The sequence below is a fragment of the Tamandua tetradactyla genome, chromosome X, assembly GCF_023851605.1.
Source record: "Tamandua tetradactyla isolate mTamTet1 chromosome X, mTamTet1.pri, whole genome shotgun sequence".
NCBI lineage: Eukaryota > Metazoa > Chordata > Mammalia > Pilosa > Myrmecophagidae > Tamandua > Tamandua tetradactyla.
Genome location: NC_135353.1, coordinates 22,498,341 through 22,522,300, shown reverse-complemented (window position 1 = coordinate 22,522,300; position 23,960 = coordinate 22,498,341). Strand labels below are relative to the sequence as shown.

At 37.1% G+C, this 23,960-nt stretch overlaps 1 protein-coding gene across 4 annotated transcripts in view; it reads right to left on the bottom strand.

Annotated features, from left to right (window-relative positions):
• Positions 1–23,960, bottom strand: part of ARHGEF6 (Rac/Cdc42 guanine nucleotide exchange factor 6) — a 166,260-nt gene that overhangs the window by 107,695 nt on the left and 34,605 nt on the right. For all 4 annotated transcript variants that reach the window (XM_077145354.1, XM_077145353.1, XM_077145355.1 and 1 more), the window contains 2 exons: positions 22,439–22,563; positions 19,695–19,896 (listed from right to left, as the gene is read on the bottom strand). In XM_077145354.1, coding sequence (XP_077001469.1) covers positions 19,695–19,896; positions 22,439–22,563 — 327 coding nt within the window. The remainder of the gene's footprint in view (positions 1–19,694; positions 19,897–22,438; positions 22,564–23,960) is intronic.

Sequence of the window (23,960 nt, the reverse complement as noted above, 5' to 3'; positions counted from 1 at the left end):
GGAATGAAAAGCACAGTAGAAGGAATGAAAAGAACAATGGAAACCTACAATGTTAGATTCAAGAGGCAGAAGATAGCATTAGTGAACTGGAGGATGGGACATCTGAAATCTGACAAACAAAAGAAAAGATAGGGAAAAGAATGGAAAAATATGAGCAGGGACTCTGGGAATTGAATGACAACATGCAGCACATGAATATATGTGTTGTGGGTATCCCAGAAGGAGAAGACAAAGGAAAAGGAGAAGAAAAACTAATGAAGGAAATTATCACTGAAAATTTCCCAACTCTTATGAAAGGCTTAAAATTACAGATCTGAGAAGTGCAGCATACCCCAAACAGAATAGATCCAAATAGAAGTACTCCAAGACAATTACTAATGAGAATGTCAGGTGTCAAGGAGAAAGAGAGAATCTTGAAAGCAGCAAGAGGAAAGCAATCCACATACAAGGGAAGCCCAATAAGACTGTGCATAGATTTCTCACCAGAAACCATGGAGGCAAGATGACAATGGCAGGATATATTTAAGATGCTAAAAGAGAAAAACTACCAACCAAGAATTCTATGTCCAGGAAAACTGTCCCTCACAATTAAGGGGGAAATTAAAACATTTTCAGACAGAAAATCACACAGAGAATTTGTGACCAAGAGACTGGCTCTGCAAGAAATACTAAAGGGAGCACTAGAAACAGATTAGAAAAGACAGGAAAAAAGAGTGTGGAGATGAGTGTAGCAATGAAGACTATCAGTATAAGTAAAAAGAAGAAAAATCAGATATGACATGTAAAATCCAAAAGGCAAAATGATAGAAGAAAGTACTGTCCTTAAAGTAATAACACTAAATGTTAATGGATTAACCTCCCCAAGCAAAGACATAGATGAGCAGAACAGATTAAAAAGCAGGACCCACCCATATGCTGTCTAAAGGAGATACATTTTAGACCCAAGGATAAATACAGGTTGAAAGTGAAAGGTTGGGAAAAGATATTTCAGGCAAATAACAATCAGAAAAGAGCAGGAGTAGCTATACTAATGTCCAACAAATAAGACTTCAAATGTAAAACAGTTAAAAGAGACAAAGAAGGACACTATGTATTAATAAAAGGAACAATTCAACAAGAAGACATATCATAAATATGCACTGAGCCAGAATGCTCCAAACTACATGAGGCACACTGAAAAACCATAAATAGTTGGAGATCTCAATTCCCTGCTCACATCAATGGACAGGATATCCAGACAGATGATCAATAAAGAAACAGAGAATTTGAATAATGCAATAAACTAACTAGAATTAACAGACATTTATAGAACATTATACCTCACAACAGCAGGATACACCTTTTTCCCAAGTGCTCATAGACCATTCCCAAGGATAGACTATATGCTGTGTCACAAAGCAATTCGAAATAACTTTTAAAAGACTGAAATCATACAAAACACTTTCTCAGATCATAAGGGAATGAAGTTGGAAATCAATAATAGGCAGAAGACCAGAAAATTCACAAATACATGGAGGCTCAACAATACACTATTAAACAATCAGTGGGTCAACAAAGAAGTTCCAAGAGAAATCAGTAAATATCTCGAGGCAAATAAAAATGAAAACACAACATATCAAAACTCATGGGACACAGCAAAGGCAGTGCTGAGGGAAATTTTTTGCCCTAAATGCTTATATCAAAAAAGAAGAACCAGCAAAAATCAAGGAATTAACTGTCCATTTGGAAGAACTAGAGAAAGAACAGCAAACTAACCCCAAAGCAAGCAAAAGGAAAGAAAAAACAAAGATTAGAGCAGAAATAAATGAAATTCAGAACATGAAAACAATTGAGAAAATCAACAAAACCAGAAGCTGGTTCTATGAGAAAATCAATAAGACTCATGGACCTTAGCAAAGTTGACAAAAAGAGGAAGAGAGAGGATGCAAGTAAATGAAATCAGAAATGGAAGAGGAGACAGAACCACTGACCCCACAGAAATAAAGGAGGTAATGGGAGGATACTATGAACAACTTGATGCTAATAAACTACACAATGTAGATGAAATGGACAACTTCCTAGATAGGTAGGAACAGCCAACATTGACTAGAGAAGAAATGGACGACCTCAACAAACCAATCACAAATAAAGAAATTGAATCAGTCATTAAGAAACTCCCAAAAAATAAATGTCGAAGACCAGATGGCTTCGTATGTGAAATCTACCATTCAAGAATTAGTACCAATCCTGCTCAAACTCTTCAAAAAAATTGAAGAGGAGGGAAAGCTACCTAACTCATACTATGAAGCCAACATCATCCTCATACCAAAGCCAGACAAAGATGCTACAAGAAAAGAAAATTACAGACCAATCTCTTTAATGAATATAGATGCAAAAATCTTCAACAAAATTCTTGCAAATCAAATTCAGCAGCACATTAAAAGAATTACACAACATGACTAAGTAGAATTCATCCCAGGTATGCAAGGATAGTTCAAAAATAAGAAAATCAATTAATGTAAAACACCATATCAACAAATCAAAGCAGAAAAACCACATGATCATCTCAATTGATACAGAAAAGGCATATGACAAAATTCAACATCCCTTCCTGTTGAAAACACTTCAAAGGATAGGAACAGAAGGGAACTTCCTCAACATGATGAAGAGAATATATGAAAAACCCACAGCTAACATCGTCCTCAATAGGGAAAAACTGAAAACTTTCCCCCTAAGATCAGGAACAAGACAAGGATGTTCACTATCACCATTGTTATTCAACATTTTGTTGGAAGTTCTAGCCAGAGCAATTAGACAAGGAAAAGAAACACAAGGCATCCAAATTGGAAAGGAAGAAGTAAAACTCTCACTGTTTGCAGATGATATGATATTATATGTCAAAAATGCTGAAAAATCCACAGCAAAACTACTAGAGCTAATAAATGAGTTCAGCAAAGTGGCAGGTCACAATAACACTGCTAGGTGTCTACTCAGAGGACATGAGGGCAAGGATGACAAACGAACATTTGCACATCAATGTTTATAGCAGCATTATTTACAATTCCCAAGAGATGGAAACAGCTCAAATGTCCATCAACAAATGAGTGGCTAAACAAGCTGTGGTATATACATGCAATGGAATATTATGCAGCTATAAGAGAGAATAAAGTTATGAAGTATGTAACAACACAGATGGACCTTGAGGACATTATGCTGAGTGAGATTAGCCAGAAATGAAAGGATAATACTGTATGGTCTCACTGATATGAACTGAAATTAGTGAATGAACTTGGAGAATTTCAGTTGGTAACAGAGACCATCAGGAGATAGAAATAGGGTAGATATTGCATAATTGCAGCTGAAGGGATACAGATTGTGCACAGGACTGATTGTAAAAATTCAGAAATGGATAGCACAATACTACCTAACTGTAATACAATAATGTTAGAACACTGAATGAAGCAGAATGTGAGAATAATAGAGGGAGGAGGGCTGGGAGCACAAATGAAATCAGAAGGAAAGACAGATGATAAAGACCAAGATGGTATAATCTAGGAATGCCTAGAGTGTACAAGGATAGTGATTAAATGTACAAATTAAAAAATGTTTTTGTATGAGGAAGAACAAAGGAATCTCAATATTGCAGGGTATTGAAAATAGGTGGTAATTCATAGTTGAAAACTTTAACTTTTGTGTGAGACTAAAGCAAAAAAATATTTATTTGGTACAAAATTTATATTTTGACTAGTGCATCTCCTAATACAATATGGACAGTTTAATTGAATACCATAAGTACATGGAACCTTCAGTAGGGCCTGAGATTTTGTAAGTTTGTCCAGAATGATGCCCTGATAAGTCCCAGAGTGATTTGAATAATGAATAAAAAAGTATTTGCAAAGTTCCTTGGGGGAATGGTGAGAAAGAGGGAAAATTCAACTTCCCCATATGGAGAAGGCCTGATATTCTCCCAGGCAGTGAGGACTACAAAATCAATAGGCCAAACCCTCAATCTTGGGTATTGTTCATATGAAACATATCCTCACAAAGGATAGGCTAAGCCTACTTAAAATTAGGACTAAGAATGACCCCAGAGAACCTCTTTTGTTGCTCAGATGTGGCCTCTCAGCCAACCCGGCAAGCAAACTCACTGTCCCTCTCTATGTGGGACATGACTCCCAAATATGTAAACCTCACTGGCAACATGGGACAGAAATTCTCGAATGAGCTGGGACTCAGCATCAAAGGATTGAGAAAACCTTCCCGACTGAAAGGGAGAAGAGAGAAATGAGACAAAATAAAGAGTCAGGGCTGAGAGGTTTCAAATAAATTCAAGAGGTTATCCTGGAGGTTATTCTTACGTATTTTATAGATAACCTCTTTTTAGTTTAAGGTGTATTAGAGAGGCTAGGAGAAAGTGTCTGAAGCTGTAGAGATGTTTTCCAGTAGCCATGTTTCTTTAAGACGATTATATAATGAAAGTATAATGATATAGCTTTCGCAAATGACTGTGTGATACTCCTTTTAAATATGGTATGGACAGATGAGTAAAAAATATGGATTAAAATAAATAAATAATAAGGAGAACAAAAGTTAAAATAAATTGGGTAGAGGGAAATACTAGTGGTCAATGAGAAGGATGGGTAAGGGTTATGGTATGTATGAGTTTGTTCTTTTTTCTTTTTATTTCTTTGTCTGGAGTGATGTAAAGGTTCTGAGAAATGATCATGGTGGTTATGAATATACAACTATGTGATGATATTGTGAGCCACTGATTGCACAGCAAGTATGGAATGTTCATACATTAAGAATGTTCATGTTGTGTGTTGATTGATTTTATTAACAAAAATTAAAAATAAATAAATAAATAGAAATAGAATCAACAAAACCAAAAGTTGGCTCATTGAAAAGATCAATAAAATTTTAAAACCTTTAGATAGATTAGCAAAGAAAAAAAAAGAGAGAGAACATAAACAACTACATCAGAATTCAAAAAGGAAGACAAACAGGAATAAAAGGACTGCAAGAGGGCAGTGCAACAGTGGCTCAGTGGCAGAATTCTTGCCTGCCATCCTGGAGACCTGGGTCTGATTCCTGGTGCCTGCCCATGCAAAAAATAAAAAATAAAAAAAGGACTGTAAGAGGATACCACATAGAATGGTTAAGCTAACAATTTAGGTAATCTAGATGAAATGGACAAATTCCTGGAAACACAGAAACTACCTAGAATGACACAAGAAGAAATAGAATCTCATCAAAACAATAACTACTAAAGGGATTGAATCAGTTATCAAAAAGCTCCCACAGGGCGGGCCACAGTGGTTCAGCAGGCAGAGTTCCTGCCTGCCATGCCGGAGACCTGGGTTCGATTCCCGGTGCCTGCCCATGCCAAAAAACAAACAAACAAAAAAAAAAAAAACCTCCCACAAAGAAAAGTCCAGAACCAGATGGCTTCATAGGGGAATTTTAGCAAAAGAGTTAATATCAATCCTGCTGAAACTTTCCAAAAATTGAAAAGGAGGGAACACTTCCTAACTCATTCCATGAGACCAATATCACCCTAATGTAAAAGTAATAAAAAGATATCACAAGAATAGAAAACTACAAACACATATCCCTTATGAATGAATTGCAAAAATACTTGACAAAATACTGGCACACTAAATCCAACAGCAAATAAAAAGAATTATACACTATGATCAAGTGAGATGTACCCCATGTATACAAGGGTTGCTCAACATAAGCAAATCAATTAATGCAATACACTATATTAACAGATGGAAGGGGAAAAATCACATTACCATCTCAATTGATGTAGTCAAGGCATTTGACAAAATCCGGCATCCTTTCCTGATTAAAAAAACTCAAAACACAGAAATAGAAGGAAACTACTTCAACATGACAAATGGTGTCTATGAAAACCCACAGCTAACATCATACTCAATGTTGAAAGACTGAAAATTTTACCTCTAAGATCTAGAACAAGACATAGATGCACAATATCACCACTGTTATTCAACATTGTGCTAAAGGTTCCAGCTAGAGCAGTTAGGCATGATAAAGAATTAAAAGGCATCCATATATTAGGCAGATAATCAAATAGTACTAGCAAAGTTCTTTGAGGGATGGGAGAAAAATTATGGAACTGTTGAACTTTACCACGAGGGAAACCTGGGATACTGTGCCAAACATTAGAGGTACCCAAATCAGTCAGCCAAGCCCTTGTTCTTGAGACTTGCTCTTGTGATGTTTATTACGTAGCAAAGAAGCTTAGCCTACCTATAGGTTTGCCTAAGAGTTACTTCTGGAGGAACTCTTTTGTTGCTCAGATGTGACCTTTCTCTCTCTAAGCCCAACTCTACAAATGAAACCATTGCCCTCCCAACTACATGAAACATGACATCCAGGGATGAAAATCTCCCTAGTAGCATGGAAGATGACCCCCAGTGATGAACCTGACCCAGGCACCGTGGGATCAACATTGCCATCCTGACCAAAAGGGGGACAAGAATGTAACAAATAAGATATCAGTAGCTGAGAAAGTTCAAATAGAATCAAGAAGCAACACTGGAGGTCACTCTTATGCATGCTTCAGTTAGACATTGCTACCTATCATAACTTGTGAAACACCAACCAAAACCATTCCTGCCAATCCTAAAGCATACCTAGGGTGTTATATAAGATTCTACAAAGGTTCCATGCACTAGAGTAACTTTCCAGAAACCTACAACCTCCAGATGGGTCCCTAGACCAGATAAGTCCTGAAATGCAGAAGGGCCAGCCTTTCCAGAACAACTAGTTCCATCCCCCTATCCCATATTATATATAGCCCCTTCCAACATGAAAAAGTTAGCATGGCCATAGCCCAAATACCCCTAAAGAGAGGGACAGAAAAATCAAAGGTGATGGTAGAGTTATACAGAGAAGGTCCGGTTTAATAAATGAGATTGAGCACTAAATCATTATATTGCTATTTTCTTTCATCTCCAGTGCCTTAGAGCAGCTAGAAAGAAAAACCTAAAATTGTGAAATTTAACCCATACCAAACTCTGAAATCTGTTCTACAACTAATTGTTGTGATGTACTTTGAAATTTATTGCTTTTATGTATATATGTTATTTAAAGAAAAGGAAGAGTATAACAAAGAAGACAGGATTTAACAAATGAATATGACTACCAAATCATTATATTGATATTTCTGCTAGTGTCTTGGAGCAGCTAGAAGAAAAAATGAAAAATTATGAAACTGTAACCTATACCAAACTTTAAAATCTGTCCTATAACTACTTGTTAAAATGTACTTGGAAATTTATTGCTTTTTTGTGGATATATTTCACAATTTAAAAAAAAGTAAAAAAAAAAAAAAGAAAAGAATTAAAAGGCATCCAAATTAGAAAGGAAGAAGTAAACTTTCACTATTTGCAGACAACACGATCCTATATAGAAAGTTCCTTAAAAATCTACAACAACACTATGAGAACTAATAAATGAGTTCAAAAAAGTGGCAGGATACAAGATCCACATGCAAAAATCAGTAGGTTTCTAAACATTAGTAATGAACAATCTGAGGAGGAAAACAAGAAAGAAATTCCATTTACTATAACAACTAAAAGGATCAAATATCTAGGAATAAATTTAACTAAGGTCCTATACACAGAAAGCTACAAAACATTGCTAAAAGAAATCAAAGACCTAAACTAAAGAAAGGACATTCCATATTCATGGACTCAAAGACTAAATATCATTAAGATGTCAGTTCTACCCAAGTTTACAGATTCAGTGTGATCCCAATGAAAATTCCAACAGCATACTTTGTAGAAATGGAAAAGCCAACTATCACATTTACTTGCAAGACTAAGGGGCCCCAAACAGCCAAAAACATCTTGAAAAAGAAGAACAAAGTTGAAGGAGTCATGCTTCTGGATTTTTAAGCATATTGCAAAACTACAGTGGTCAAAACCAATGGTACTGGCATAAAGATAGATATACTGACCAATGGAATCAAATTGAGAGTTCACAAATAGATCCTCACATCAATTGCCAATTGATACTTGACAAGGCTACCAAGTCCACCCAACTGGGACAGAATAGTCTCTTCAACAAATAGTGCTGGGAGGACCAGATATCTATATGTGAAAGAATGGCAGAGGACCCTTATCTCATACGTTATACAAAAATTAACTCAAAATGGACCAAAGACCTAAATATAAGAACTAGGATCATAAAACCCCTAGAAGAAAATATAAGGAAGCATCTTCAAGAAACTGTGGTAGGCAATGGTTTCTTAGACTTTATACTCAAAACACAAGCGATTAAAGAAGAAATAAATAAATGGGACCACCTCAAAAGATAAAACTTTTCTGCTTCAAAATATTTTGTCAAGGAAGTGAAAAGATAACCTACTCAATGGGAGGAAATATTTGGAAACCACATATCCCATAAGGGTTTAACATCCAGAAAATACTAAAAAAAATACTACTACTCAACAATTAAAAATACAAACAACCCAATTTAAAAATGGGCAAAAGATTAGAAATAAACATTTTACCAAATACTAAAATATAAATGGCTAAACAGCAAATGAAAAGATGTTCAACATCACTAGCTATTAGGCAAATGCAAATCAAAACCACCATGAGATATTTCACATCTACTAGAAGGACCACTATTAAAAAAACTAATGTTACATTACTAACCACTATTATACAAGTGTTGGAGAGGATGTGGAGAAATAGTAGCACTCATTCACTGTTCAAGGGAATGGAAAGTGATGTGGCTACTGTGGAAGACAGTTTAGTAGTTCCACAGAAAGTACAGAATTACCATATGACCCAGCAATCCCGCTTCTAGGTATATACACAAAAGAACTGAAAGCAGGAACTCAAGTACATATTTTCACACCGATGTTGCTAGTAGCACTATTCACATAAGCTAACAGATGGAAGCAATTCAAGTGTTCATCAACAGATGACTAGATAAACAAAATGTGCTGTGTTATTATAATGATTATTCAGCCATATAAAAAATGAAGCTCTGATACATGCAGCAACATGGATTAACCTTAAAGATATGATGTTGAGTGAAATAAGACAAACACAAAGGGAAAAATATGAAATAATTATAAGCAAATTCATAGAGTCGTAAACTAGAATGCAGGCTACCAGGAACTACGGTGTGGGTTGGGAATGGGGTGGGGGGTGTTAATCCTTAATTGGTGCAAAGTCTTTGGGCTGATGGAAGAGTTGGTAATGGCTGGTGAGATGGTAGCACAACATTGTGAATATAATAAATATCACTGAATTGTATGTTTGAATGTAGTTAAAAGAATAAATTTTATGTTGTATATATGTTATTTTAATAAAAATTTAATACAAACCATGTAACTGTACAACACAAACAGTGACTCTGAATGTAAATTAAGGATTATATTTAATAGTATAATAATAATGTTTCATCAATTGTATCAAAAGTACCACACTAATGCAAATCATTAATAACAGTGAAAACTGTGTGTGTGAACTGGAAGTACATAGGATCTCTGTACTTTTTTCATGATTTTTCTGAAAACTTATAATTTCTATAATAAAAATAAAATTTAAGACAAAAAAGAGTATTGAGAAAAAGAGTTGACTTTTTGAGAAGATCAATAAAATTATCAAATCTCTAGTAATACTAGAAGAGAGAAATAGAGAGAAGATAAATTATAATATCAGGAATGAAACAGAGGATATCACTATAGACCATGCAGACATAAAAATACTAATAAGAGAATACCACAAACAACTCTACACACATACATTTGACTATTTTATGAAACAAATCGATTCCTTAGAAAACATGAGCTACCACAACTCACCCAATACATAATGGATAATATGAATAGTCCTACTATTAAAGAAACTGAATTCATAATCACTAAACTCTGAAAAAATGAATGTCTAGGCTCATGTGGTTTCACTGGAGAATTCTAACAAATGTTTAAAGAATTAATAACACTTATGCACAATCTCTTACAGAAAATAGAAGAGGAGGGCTCACATTTCAACTTATTTTTTCGAGGTCACTATTGCCCTGACACCAAAACCAGACAAAGACAGCACAAAAAGAAGAAAACTGCAGCCCAATATTCCCCATGAATATAGATGCAAAAATATTAGCAAATAGAATTCAGCAATGTGGAAAATGAATAATGTACCATGACCGAGAGGGATTCATCACAGGAATGCAAGGTTGGTCTAAGGTTCAAGACTCAATCAAGTAGCTGACTATATTTAAAGAAAAGTCAAATGATTATATTGATCAATGCATAAAAATCATTTGAAAAATCCACACTTATTCATGATTTTAAAAAGCTCTGAGAAAAATAGCAATAGAGATGAACTTCCTCAACTTAATAAACAGCAACTACAAAAAACCCACAATTAACATTATATTAATGGTGAAAAATTGAATTATTTTCCCCTCATATGTGGAACAAGGCAAGAGTATATGATCTCACATCTCTTACTCAACATAGCGCTTGAAATTCTAGCCAATGCAATAAGATAATAAAAGGCATACAAATAGGGAAGAAAAATTACAACTGCTGCTATTTGCAGATAACATTACCATCTACATGGAATACCCAAGGCATCTACAAAAACACTCCTGGAACTCATGAATAGATTTGGCAAGGTTACAACATACAACATAAACATACAAAAGTAAATGCAGGGCAGGCCACGGTGGCTCAGCAAGCAGAGTTCTCACCTGCCATGCCAAAAAAACTCCTGGGTTCAATTCCCTGTGCCTGCCTATGCACAAAAAAAAAAAAAAAAAGCAAGTGCAGTTCTATATACTAGCAATGAACATCCCGTGGGTGCTGAAAAACTTTTTTTTAATAATCTCATTTGTTCTAGTCTCTCAGCTGCAAAAGCAAAAACCATAAAATGGGTTGGCTTAAGTACAAAACCAAGACGTCAGCAAGGTGTTGATCTCACCAAACACTATGACATTCTGGGGATGGCTGCTAGTGGTCCTTGGGCCTTGGCTTTTCTGTCACATGGGAGCATCTTCTCCTTTCTCTTCTGGGTTCCCTTGACTTCCAGTTTCTCCTGCTTCACATGGCTTCTCTTTGTGGCCTTCTCTATAATGCCTCCAGTAAGAGGATTAAGACCCATTCTGATTCTGTTTCACCACACCTTAATTGACACAATCTCATCAAAAGGTACTATTTTCAATGGGTTCACACCCACAGGAATGAATTAAAATTAAGAACATGGGTATCTGAGTTACATAACTCTAAGCCACCCCATTCTACCGTCTGGAAGCCAGAAAGACATGTTCCTCCCACATGCAAAATGCATTTATTCCATCACAACATCCTAAAAGCCTTAAGCCATTTTAAATCAATGCTAATTATAAAGTCTCTTCAAAATATGTTATGGAAAAAACAACAAACAAAAAAATTTTTTAAATTAAAAAGACAAAATAAAAAACAAAAACAAAATCTGTTATGGATGTGGTCTGTTCTGGGGGAAAATCCCTCTCTGTCTATGATCCTAGGAAATAAGTTATTTGTTTCCAATACACAACCATGGGACAGGCATTGGATAAATAACCCAGCAGGGAGAAATTAAAAGGAAAAGAGAACTCATGAGTCTCAAACAAGTCTGAAACCCAGCAGGACAAACCCCATTAGCTCTCAAGATCTAAGAGTCTTCTGTGGCTTGATACTTTCACCTCCAAGCCCAATGACGTAACAGCCCCAAACACTCCAGGTACTTCTGCAGCAGCCATGCTCTCTCCAAACACAGGGGTGAAGGTCCCACCATCTCTGAGCACTGGGGTGGCAGCACTCTTTTGAGAAATGTGGTGCAAGGCCTGCCCACCTCCCAAGCACCAGGGCAGATGACTTCCCCTTCAAGCTCAGGGGCCAATTGGCCCTTTCCACACACATGGGTGGGCCTGCTGCCTTGCCCTAAGGAGATCTTTTTTGGTCAAGACCTTTGTTTCCATGAATCTGCCCTTGATATCTTTCTTTCTTCAATTTGTCCCTTCTCTGTCCCTTTCAGTCCAGGCTAGCAGTGTGGTTTGCTCATAAAAATTTTGTGAAAATCTTATAGGCTTTGCATGTAGTTCAAGTGGGCCCAAACCATCAGAAAAGATAATTTTCCACAGATCTTTCCTGGATAACTGTATTTCCAATCCTGACTTCCTCTGAAATGGCTGACTGGATCCACATTCAATCACACCCTCTTTAGTAAAGGGTTGCTTAGCTAAACACTCACATGGAGTCTTATTCTCTGGGGACTCATTTTCTGAAAGCTCAGGGAGGTCCCTTTTAAGCTGCTTCTGGCCTTAGTCTCAGAAAACACTATCTGGATAGGCTCAGAATTTTCAGAGCATCAATTTCTGGTTTCTTTGTGCTTGAGAGTTCTGTTCTCAGCTTACCCTTTCTCTCTTATTTTACTGTAAGATACAAGTAGAAGCCAGGCTCCACTTTCCACACTTAGCTTGGAAATCTCCTCAGGTAAATATCCAAGTTATCATTTACAAGTTCCTCTTTCAACCTGACATCAGAACACAATTTTGCCAAGTTCTCTGCCCCTTCATAGCAAGGATTGCCTTTCTTCCAATTTCCAATCACTCATTCACCATTTCCTTCTAAAATCTCATCATAAATATCTTGAACATCCACATTTCTACTGACGGTCTCTTCAAAGAAATCTAGGCTTTTTAAAATCAAACATCTTACAATTCTTCCAGCCTCTAGCCATTACCCATTCCAAAGCTGGTTCCACATTTTAGGTATTGGTAATAGCAAGGCCCCACTTTCCAGCGCTAAATAAATGCCCTACAATGTGTTGATTTAAACAATAGGGATTTATTGGCATACAGTTCTGAGGCTAGGTGAAGTCCACAATTGAGGCTTCAGCAAGGTGACACTTTCTCTCCAAAGACAGGAATTCTGGGCGTGGCTGATAAGGATCTTTGGGCCTTGACTTTTCTCTCATTTGGCAATGCCCATAGCAGCAACTTGTCCTTTCTCTTCCAAGTTCAATTTACTTCCAGCTTCTTGCTGCTCCCCATGGCTTCCCTCTCCGTAATCTTCTCTATAAGGCCTCCAGTAATAGAATTAAGGCCCATCCTATGTCAACTGGGTCACACTTTATCTGAAGTGACCTCATCAAAAAGTCCTATTTACAAAGATTCCACACCCACAGGAATGGATTAAGATTAAGAACATGGTTTTTCTGAGGTACATAACTCCAAGCCACCACATGATTTATGATTGCTCAAAAAACAAACACTTAGGGGTAAATCTAAAAAGAACATGTACAGGACCTGTATGAAGAAAACTACACTACACTGGTAAAAAATAAAATAAAATCTAAATAAATGGAGAGAAATATTGAGTTAATAGATTGGAAGACACCACATAGTAAATATGTCACTTCTCTTCAAACTGATATACAAATTTAATACAATTCCTATCAAAATCCCTGCAATGGATTTTTGGAAACAAAGACAAGATTATTCTGAAATTTATGGAAAGGTACAGTCCCTAGAATAGATAAAACAACCTTTAAAAAAAGAATAAAGTTCTTGAAGACAAGTGTATAAAGTTATAACATTTACAACTTGACTGTGTGACTGTGAAAGCCTTGTGTCTGATGCTCCTTTTATCCAGGGTGCAGACAAATGAGTAAAAAATATGGATAAAAAAATAAATAATAGGGGAGACAAATAATAAAATAAATTGGGTAGATAGAAACACTAGTGGTCAACGAGAGGGGGGGTAAGGTGTACGGTATACATGTTTTTTTCTTTTTTCTTTGTTTATTTCTTTCTCTGGAGTGATGGAAATGTTCTAAAAAATGACCATGGTAATGAATACACTACTATGTGATGATATTGTGAGCCACCAATTGTACACCATGTATAGAATGTATATGTGTGAAGATTTCTCAACTTTAAAAATCTTAAAAAAAAAGAATAAAGTGGGAAGAATCACTCTACACCATAATTAGTTCTACTACATAGCTACAGTAACAAGAGAGTCATATCGGTGGAGGGATACACACATAGAGTAGTAAAACAGAACAGAGAACTCAGGAACAGATCCACACAAATATGTCCAAATGATCTTTGACAAAGTTGCAAAAGCAATTCAGTGGAGGAAAGACTATCTTTTCAATATATGTGCTAGAGCAATTGGACATTCATAGATATATAAAAAATGAACCTTGACCTAAACCTCACACCTCATTCACAAATTAACTAAGAATTGATTACAGGCTTAAATGTAAAACTGTAAAAGTTTTAGAAGACACAGGAGAAAATCCTGGGGATCTAGGGCTAGGCAAAGAGTTCTTAGACTTGACACCAAAAGCAAAATTCTTAAAGGTAAAAATCAATAAATTGGACATCATCAATTTTTTTTAAATTTTTGCCCTGTCGAAACCCATGGATAAAGGGTAAAAAGACAAGCTGCTTACTGGAAGAAAATATTTGCAAACCACTTATCTGACAAAGGACTAGTATCTAGAATATATGAATAGCTTGAAAAGCTCAGCAGTCAATATATCCAACTATAAAATGGGTAAAATACATGGGAACATTTCATTGAAGATGATATACAGACGGCAAATTGAAACCACAATGAAATATCATCACACACCCATCAGAATGGCTATAATAAAAATAAGTGACAACACCAAATGCTGGCAAGGATGTGGAGAAACTAGATCACTCATACATTGCTGCTGGGAATGTGAAATGGGGAATTTCAGCAGGCTGACATCACACTGAAACTATTTGAACTTTGATTAATTACCCAGGGAAAATTGAACAAGCTAGTCTTTTCACTTAGATTAGTTCCTTTAAAAAAATTTTATCATGGATATTCCCAAATATTCACAAAAGTAGAATAGTATAATGAATTCCCAGGCACCCATTAAATGTCAGTTTTCTGTTTTCCAAACCAATGTGGTTTAAACTGAGTTCTCTGGGTCTCAAACATGTATAGTGATAGTAACTTACTGATTGCCTACTATTTGCCATGCAATGTGCTAATTACTTTACATATGCTATCTAATTTATTCCTCACAATAGCTCTCTATGAGGTAAGGAAATACAATTATTAAATCTATTTGCTAGCTAAGGAAAGTGAGGCTTAGAGAGGCTGCCATGCCCAAGTTTCATAGTTAATAAATGGCAGAACAAAGATATGAACTCATGTTTGTCTCCACAGCCCTTGCTCCTAAACACAAGACCTCCCCAGGATTTCCTGGATAGTAGAGCCATTGGTAGATATGCTAACTTATGAGTTTACTTCAATGCCATCAGCCTCTGGATACAGAAGAAACTTGTGGGACTGGTCTACGATGAGGGATCAACACAAAAAAGCAGAAGGAAGGTGGATTTGGAAGGACAACCTTGAAGAGCCTAAAAAACGTAGCCCTTGAAAACCCCTGGCCTCCTAGGAAAACACAAGAAGGGGATGCAAGGATAAAAGCACTAGCAGTATGACCTCAGAGATAGTTTCTTGCCTCTTGTTCCTCCTTTTCCAACCACCCTCACCCTTGCCACTGTTAACTCTTGCTATGTGCAGTTCTCTCTGAAACACACATCCAGAAACATGCAGAGAAGGAAAAAATCCATGGAAGTTCAGAGGACACAAGTTTAGTCCTTGGGGACTGTTCAAAGAGACCTAACCAGAACTAACATGAAATCATAAACCTTTTAGGTGGTGTTCCTAAGACAATGAAAAGATTGGTCGATTCAATTTAATCAAGTGGAAAAAAAACCAGTCAATATACTGTATAAGTGGGTTATTTGGCATAATACAACTCAAACAACAGTATCACAAAGATATCAACAATATCACATAGCCATAAGAAAGCTTCCTAACCCTGATGGGAAACTTAGTGGCAAACAGTGTCTCTGGACATGAAGCATCTCTGTAATAGACCCAGGGGATTAAAACAGGAAGTCTAAATATAAAACTCAATCCTAGCTTTGGTTTATAATGATCAGGAAAGAGTGATTTTTTTCATCTGCCTTAATACAAATTTAACTAACCATCTACCTAATCCCTTCATTTGATATCTACATTTACTTGCTAATAACTTTAGAAGAGGGGTTTAATGGCCCCTTAACAGAATCAGTTGGAGAAAATAGAATTTGCTTAAATATCTGCTCCAATTATACTCGCCTCAATATTTTCTTGGCATGGAAATTTTACTAGGAAAATTTTCATGTAAAGTCCCCAAAAAATCCCTTAGTCTTTCTTAGCAATAGAGCAAAGATGAAAATTTTAAAAAGAGATATAATTTACTATGTTACTACTGATGTATTGGCAGAAATTATTTTTTGCATAAATAACATGTTAATATATAGATACCACTGACTTTTTATAAGACTGAAAGTTACATAATAAATGTTGAATTTTTTTATTTCTAATGTACATGACTCAATGAAATTAAAAAGCAAAAACCTCCTAAAGCATCTTCTGTAGCTGATATAATGACTAAATTGTTCACACATGATTTTCATCAAGTAAATTCTTTGAGAAAAAGACATCTTTGTTCAAATCAGCATTTTCTCCTGTAACAAGAAATCCAAAGGTAGGCAAGTAAGATGGAAGAAATGGGTTCATTTCAACATTATCTGTTGCATCCATCCACTTCTTCCATGCTCATTTTTACCAAAATAGTCTACCCCACTATCTAGAGTGCTTGGACCTCAGCACTAGCCTCTACTGATTTCCCCATATCCATTTCTGGTTAGTTAGCCCCAACTTGTTCATAGAGCACCTGCTATGCACTCAATCCATTCCCCACACTGTCGCCAGAAATAACTTTCTAAAGTACATGTTATCCCCTGTTTGAAACTTATCATTGGCACTCTCCTTAATCTAGATCCAGCTCAAGGCCCCACTCATTCTCTTCACTCACCTGACTCTCAACCCAATCATCTAGCCACCCACTCCATGCTTTCCTACTACATGCCTTAACTTACTAATTCCCTACGAAGTTCTTCTACCAGTCAAAATCCTCTTTCTATGCTTCAAGACCCTATTCAAGTGCTTCTCCCCACCTTAGGTTATTGATAATTGAATAGTTTCTTTAGTGCTCCAACAGCACCTTACATACAATCTTCCTCTGTATTACTCCCTCTGTCCAATCCTTAAACAGTTAGTTGTGCGCATACCTATCTTAAGTACAGCCTTCAAAGCCCTAAGCAAGTAAGAATTACTTTATAGATTGTAAAAACATTGGGAACAGAGTCTACCAGGTATATACATTGTTACAGCCATTCAAGTGCATAGCAGGTGCTCAATGAACAAACTGAAAAAAATTTAATTTCCTGCCCCACAATATTCATTCATTTTATAAAAATTTGCTGAGCATAAACAAGGCAGAAAAAAACCTCTGCCCATGTGGTTCTGACCTGAACGGTAGGTTCCAGACAGTAAACAAAATGAATAAGTAAATACATAGTATGTTAGATGGAGATAAACGCTAAGCAAAAAAAAATAAAGCAGGGAAAGGGGACAGGGACAATAGAGAGAGGGTTCAACTTTCTGTTGGGTGACCAGGGAAGGCCCCACTGAGAAGCTGATGTGTGAGCAAAAACATGAAGGAAGGTGAGGGAGTCAGCCATACTGACATCTGGGGAGGAGTGCTCCAGGCAGAGGGACAGAAGTGAGGCAAGAGCTTGTCTGGAACAGGCAGCCAGCAGACCTCTGTAGCAGAAGAGGAGTTGTGTGTGTGTGTGTGGGGGGGTGTAGATCAAAGAGGAAGCCACAGAAGCAACAGGAGGCCAAATCCTGGAGGGCCTTTTTGGGTATTGCAAAAACTTGCCCTTTGCTCTTTTCAGGATGGGGAGCCATGACTCAAAACTAACTTTTGAAAGTGTCACTCTGGCTCCTTGGCTTAGATTTGATTAGAGGGGTGACAAGGACAGGAGAGGGAGGCCAGTTAGGAAGCTTCTGCAATTATCTAGGTGAGAGATGTTGTTCCTTATACTTCTAGGCCCAAGCCTTCCCTGACTACCAGGCTCTATGGCTCCAGCTACCCAGGCTTATCACATGATACTTGGATAAGATACTTCTAGCGATTACCTGGGTGCTAACATCAAAGCCAGAGCTTGCCACGTGAGTCCTAAACTGAGCAATGAAAGAGAGTATAGGAGACACTTGAAGGAAAGGCCCAAAGACCACCACAACAGCCCAGAACAGCTCACAAGGGAGTGGCCAGGCTGTGCTACAAGGCTTCACAAAGAGGAACAGGATGATGAAAGCCATCAGAATGAGGGTGTGCTGTCCACTTCCTTTGTCCCTTCAACAATGCTTGGGATTCCCAGGCAAAATAGCAAGTGTTGTTCCTTTTAGTTTTGCAGCTAGAAACACTGAATCAGGGAACAAAGTTAGAGTGAATCTGGAAAATTTGTTTAAGGATCCCAACAACCATATTATATCAATTGAAAGATATCTCAAGTGGTAAAAGTGAGCTGTGAAAATCATCAAAACCAAGGAAATTCCAGGCAAGGCCTGTGAAAACACTTAAGTGCTCAACAGAAACTTCTCAAATCCCACTAACAACAACAACAAAAAACACTAAGAAGTCTACACATACATATACAATTATAAATCTGTTAGTAAATACTTATTCATTGAAGATGTCTGTCTTAACCCAACACATAACATACACAGAGAAAAGTGTACAAAGTAAATTTTATCTTAAATACTTTAGGGAAAAGCTCCTGACAATGGTTATCTTGGAGTTTGGTGGAGGGGGTGGGGAGAGTCTTTTATTACCTACATTATATATATCTGCAATATTTTAATTAATTTACAATGAACCTGCATTAATTTTGAGGCATTGAAAAACAATAATAGCAAAATCCAATAAAAAAAAAAGCACTGATGAGCTAGCCACTTAAGGGACCCAATATTTTGGAAAAGCAAAGAAATGTAATAATATGAATAACTGAACCCTGATTTATCTGCTCTGTGACATATTTTTATATACTGGGGTGGGGGTGGTTTGTAATAAAAAAACAGGCCCCACCTTCTTCAATAATAAAAGGCAAATAAGTTACATAACAAATCTAGGAAGGACTACTAAAGAGGGATTAGATTTCATATTCCGATTACTATTGTGAAAAAGGGTAAGCAGCTAGCCCTATGCAATGAGTTAAAGGTGATCTTGTTCAGAATTGAATTGGCCAAACAGCTTCCAACAGTGCTCAGATGGTTATCTCTCCAACACATCTCTGAAGCATTTAGTCTTAGATCTGCTGAAAGAGTTTAGGACTAAAAAAAGAAGTTAGCACATGTTCTCTCTTATTATTGTATTCTGCCATGGTGATTCTTAGAGTAGCAAAAAGGGCCATGTACTGTGTTACATGAGCTAGAATTAGTAGACATAAAGGGACACAGTTAAGGTACAACAGTTGTCTGAGCTTTGAATTCCTCTGCTTTTTTAGTTTAATTGGTTTTGGTTTTTTGCTTTTTTTGTTTGGGAGGGGGTTGCCTTGATGCAATCTAAATACAACTGTGTTTCAAAATATCTAATGACAGATTTTCCCCAGTTCTGTGCTAGTCTTATTTTTGACACACACATACAAGTATGAACAGTTTCTGCTAATTAAAACCATGCGATTTTCAGTAAAAAAATCAAGAAAGTACAAGAGTCACATTCAAAAAGCGTTTTGAAAACTTCACTTACCACTGGATTTAATTTCTCGGACATAATTACTAGGGAACCAGCCTGTTCTTCCATTTAATGTGCCTTCCCACCAGCCACCTTCTTCAACTCGAGTGACATAAATGATGTCCCCTTTACAGACTGACAATTCATCTTCATTAGTCTGCTTAAAGTTGAATCTTGCCTTTACTATCAACTGGTGACTTCCATTTTCCGTCATCTCCTAGAGAAACAAAAGCCACAGTAAGTGCTCATCTAAATGACGAAGGGCAGAAATTATACGGATTTAGGCAAATAAGGTGGGATGAAAAAGGATAAAACCCCAGCTTCTTCTTGAGTTTTTAACTCAGGGGTCCCCTGAATTGGCCTCAAGGGTAGACACAACCCCCTCAAAACTGTATCCAAACTTTTGCATTGTGAGAATGTAAGTTCTAGAGGGGGTCATAGCTTTGTTTCCTTCATCCCCTACCACTTACCTAAAGATAACTATTTAACTGATCTAAGAAACAAAGTAGAGTGATTAAATGTTCCATCCCACCCTCTAACCAACACACACAGTCCATATTAAGAACTAACACATTCTTGCTGATAATTAAAAAGGACTGGTAGAGTCCTTTGAGGATCTGAGGGGGGAAATATATATATATATATGTATATACAGAACTATTAAGCTCTCTTAGCTGGGAAACCCCAGGTACCCTCTCAACCACTGGAGACTCCTAAGAAAATAGGTCAAGCCCTGGATTTTGAGGCTTGCTCTTATGAACCCTATTTCTTTAAGGGAGAAGCTAAGACTACCCATAACGAGGTCTAAGAGTTGCTTCCCGGAAGCCTTTTTGTTGCTCAGATGTGGCCTCTCTCTCTCTCTAAGCCCAACTCTGCAAGGAGAATCATTGCCCTCCCCACTATATGGTGTATGCCATTCAAGGACGAAAATCTCCCAGACAATGTGAGGCATGACTCTGGGGGGTGAGTCTGGCCCTGGCACCTGTGGGATCAAAAATGCCTTCTTGATCAAAAGGGGGAACAGAAGTGTAATAAAATAAGGCATCAAGGGCCAAAAGAGATCAAATGGAGTCAAGAGGCTATTCTAGCGGCTACTGTATGCAAGCTTCAGTTAGATAAAACTAATTGCCATAGTTTGCTAAACCCCAATAAACATCACTCCTGTTGACTCTTAAGAACACTTAGAGCTCAAACTGAGACTCTATAAAGGTTTCATGCACTAGGTTTGCCTTCCTGGAACCTATAATTCCTGCAGGGTTCCTAGGTCAGATAAATCCTGAAACTCAGAGGGACCAGCCTCTCCAGACTACCAATTAATTACATCCCCTTATCCTTTAGTGTGGCCACACCGTCTCAACATGAAAAAGTCAGAATGGGCATTGCCTGAAGATCCCTATATAATGGGAGAAAGATTAAAGGAGAAGTAGTGGGTATAACAGAGAAAATGGGATTTAACAAATGAGTATAGCTGTTAAATCACTATATTAATATTCCTTCCAGCCTCCAGTGTTTTGGAGCAGCTAGAAGGAAAAAAATCTGAGATGGTGGAATGGTAGCCCATGACAAACTCTGGGATCTGTTCTGTAACTACTTGCTGAAGTGTGCTTTTTTCTTTCTTTGCTTTGTATATATGTTATTTTTTCCAATAAAAAAATTATAAAAAACAAATACTGCAAATGTGAAAATAGGAAAATGCAGCTGCCACCCACCTTGCAGAAGTACTTTAACCCTTCTCTTCCATTAAAGAGTATGAAGGATAGCATATGTCTTCCAGAATGATTTATCCAAAAAAATAAAATTGGTTATATCTCTAGCCCACGCTCATGAAATCTGCCTCCCACTTCTCAATTACTAAGAATATCTTAATTTGGCTAAGACAAAGTCATAAGTAAAGATCAAATTATCCCATATTTACCTAATTGTAGCAGCTCTTTGCCTGCCACCCATGGTTTGGGCTTAATTTCTTGAGGTCACAAATCCCTTTGAGATGCTGAAGAGCAAAATGGATCTTTGCCCCAGACACATGTTCCATGAGTACATTCACAGATTTTGTATACAATTTGAGAGGGTCCAAGGTGTGTGGGATTATAGTGTTCATTAGCTTCTCAAAGGGATTTGTGACCTCAAAAAGGTTAAGAACTACCTCTAGGTGATTCTGAAACTCATGATGGCTTAAAGCTTTTGATGGGGAATAAAGGTTTCACTCAAAGATTGGAAGATGGGCTGTTGACTCCCAAATAAAATCTCCCTATAAGACCACATCCAAAAATAACTGGGCAATATCAATATAGAAGTTCATCACAGGCTGATATTTTAATTGGGGCTTGTTCGATAGAAATCGAAAGAAAAAAATAATGATGATACTAGCAACTAATATTTATTGCTTACTTACTATGTGCCAGGCACTATTTAATTCTCCTAATATCCCTAGGGGTAGGGTAAATAACTGCAAACTGCCATCAGAAAGTAGTTATAGTGGCCATTATATTAGCATAGCATTTTCGGTTAACTAACTTGCCCAATTCTAGGAAAAACAGAGCTGGGGCTTCAACCCCGAGCTTCTGACTCTTGTTTCACATGTGTTCAATTTGTTCTGATTGGGCCAGACTGAATTGGTGCTAAGTCTAAAATGAGTTTTCTATTAACACTCAAGACAAACACGGTCTATCTCGCCAAATATGGATGGAGAAATGTCTGGGATATCGATCTAATTTTACAGATTTTAAAAGAAGTAGGGGGAAATCAGGAACTATACTTACCACTGCCTTTGACTGCCTCTGCAGTCCTGGAGCTGTGCTAGAAACTGCTCCCTGTGGGTTTGTCTGAGAACTATTAGCAGCACTAAGAGAAGAGGAACGTCCACATGGTCTTTCTGATAGTTGATCTGTGAAAAGAGGAGAAGGCATGGTAAAGGGAGCCACTCATGTTAGAAAAACATGTATAGTCATGGGGCATTATCAAAGGCAACCTCGCCATAATTCTGATATTATGCACATGCCAATGAACATTTTATCCCCCCACTTCCCTTTTACTGACAAGCTTCTTTTTCTTAACCTTACTGGCCATTGCTCTCCAGTAGAATGAAAAACAGCGACAGAACCACATTTTCTCTTAACCCATTTCCCTGCAACTCTTCCCTCCTGAGCCAGTTGCAACAGTATGCCCTGTTATCCAAGGCAGAACTATATTGGTATACCAAACAGCTGTTTGTGGCTCTTATTACTTCGAAATATTTCAAATTTCTCTCTTTGTTTTTTGGCCCATAACAGAGTGGTTCTTTTCTTACTCACATATAATAAAATGTATGGCATAGATAATATAAAATCTCCCCGTGCCTGGTGCATGTGTGTGTTTGTGTGCGTGTGTGTGTGGTGTGTGTATGAGAAGGAGTGTGGGGGGGGGAAGATGCAGTCTTGATAACTGAACAATGTTTAAAAAGCAAACTTAGGAGTCTTCTCTTCCCTCAAACCTTGTGAAATTTGGTTGGACCAGAGCTGAGCTGAGTGTTTTCATTATACTCGAGAGAGAAGCTGGCTTCTTGACAACTTCAAATGAGGGTTCTTTTCCCCTGCATTTATTTTTAAAAGATATAAACTACAAAAGCCTAAAGACCAAACATTCCCTAGGCGACAAGCTCAGTATCCAAGTAATTTCTTTGATGCCGTGGGTTTTAACTTTCACCTCCTTGTGTTTTTATAAATATCTGCGGCAAGGGAAAAGACTGTAAAACTTGCTAGGAGAGTTTGGCAAAGGAACATATAATTTGTGTGGCATAATGTTAGAATTATACGATCCTCCCTGCCCAGAACTGGATAGTTGTCATGTGTGTTAAATATAGTTACTTGAATTAGCTGTACTTTTCTGCTATATGCCTTGCAATAGCTCAAAAGCATTTTTTTTTCCAAATAGCAGAAGAACAACTTCAGAGAAGTATTTTTACATTTATTGTTATTATATACAGCTCTTTTGACTAAAACTATAATTATTTGATAGCTTCCTAGATGCTCCATTCTATTTGGCTCTTGATTATATTGTCTGTTCTTGCTCTCTAATTGTTTCACGTGTGTAAGTTAACACTCCCTAAATAGACTAATTTTCTCAAGGGTGAGGACCATATCTTACACTTCCTTTGTAGTACATGGGAGTGCTGAGCACACAGCCTATTGACTCTCCAGACCTACAGTCTGAGCTATAAGATCTGTGTTTGGTTATAACGGCTCCAGAGTCAGTCGAACGTGGGTTTGAATCCCAGCTCTTGCAAATTACCTTTCATTTGGGCAA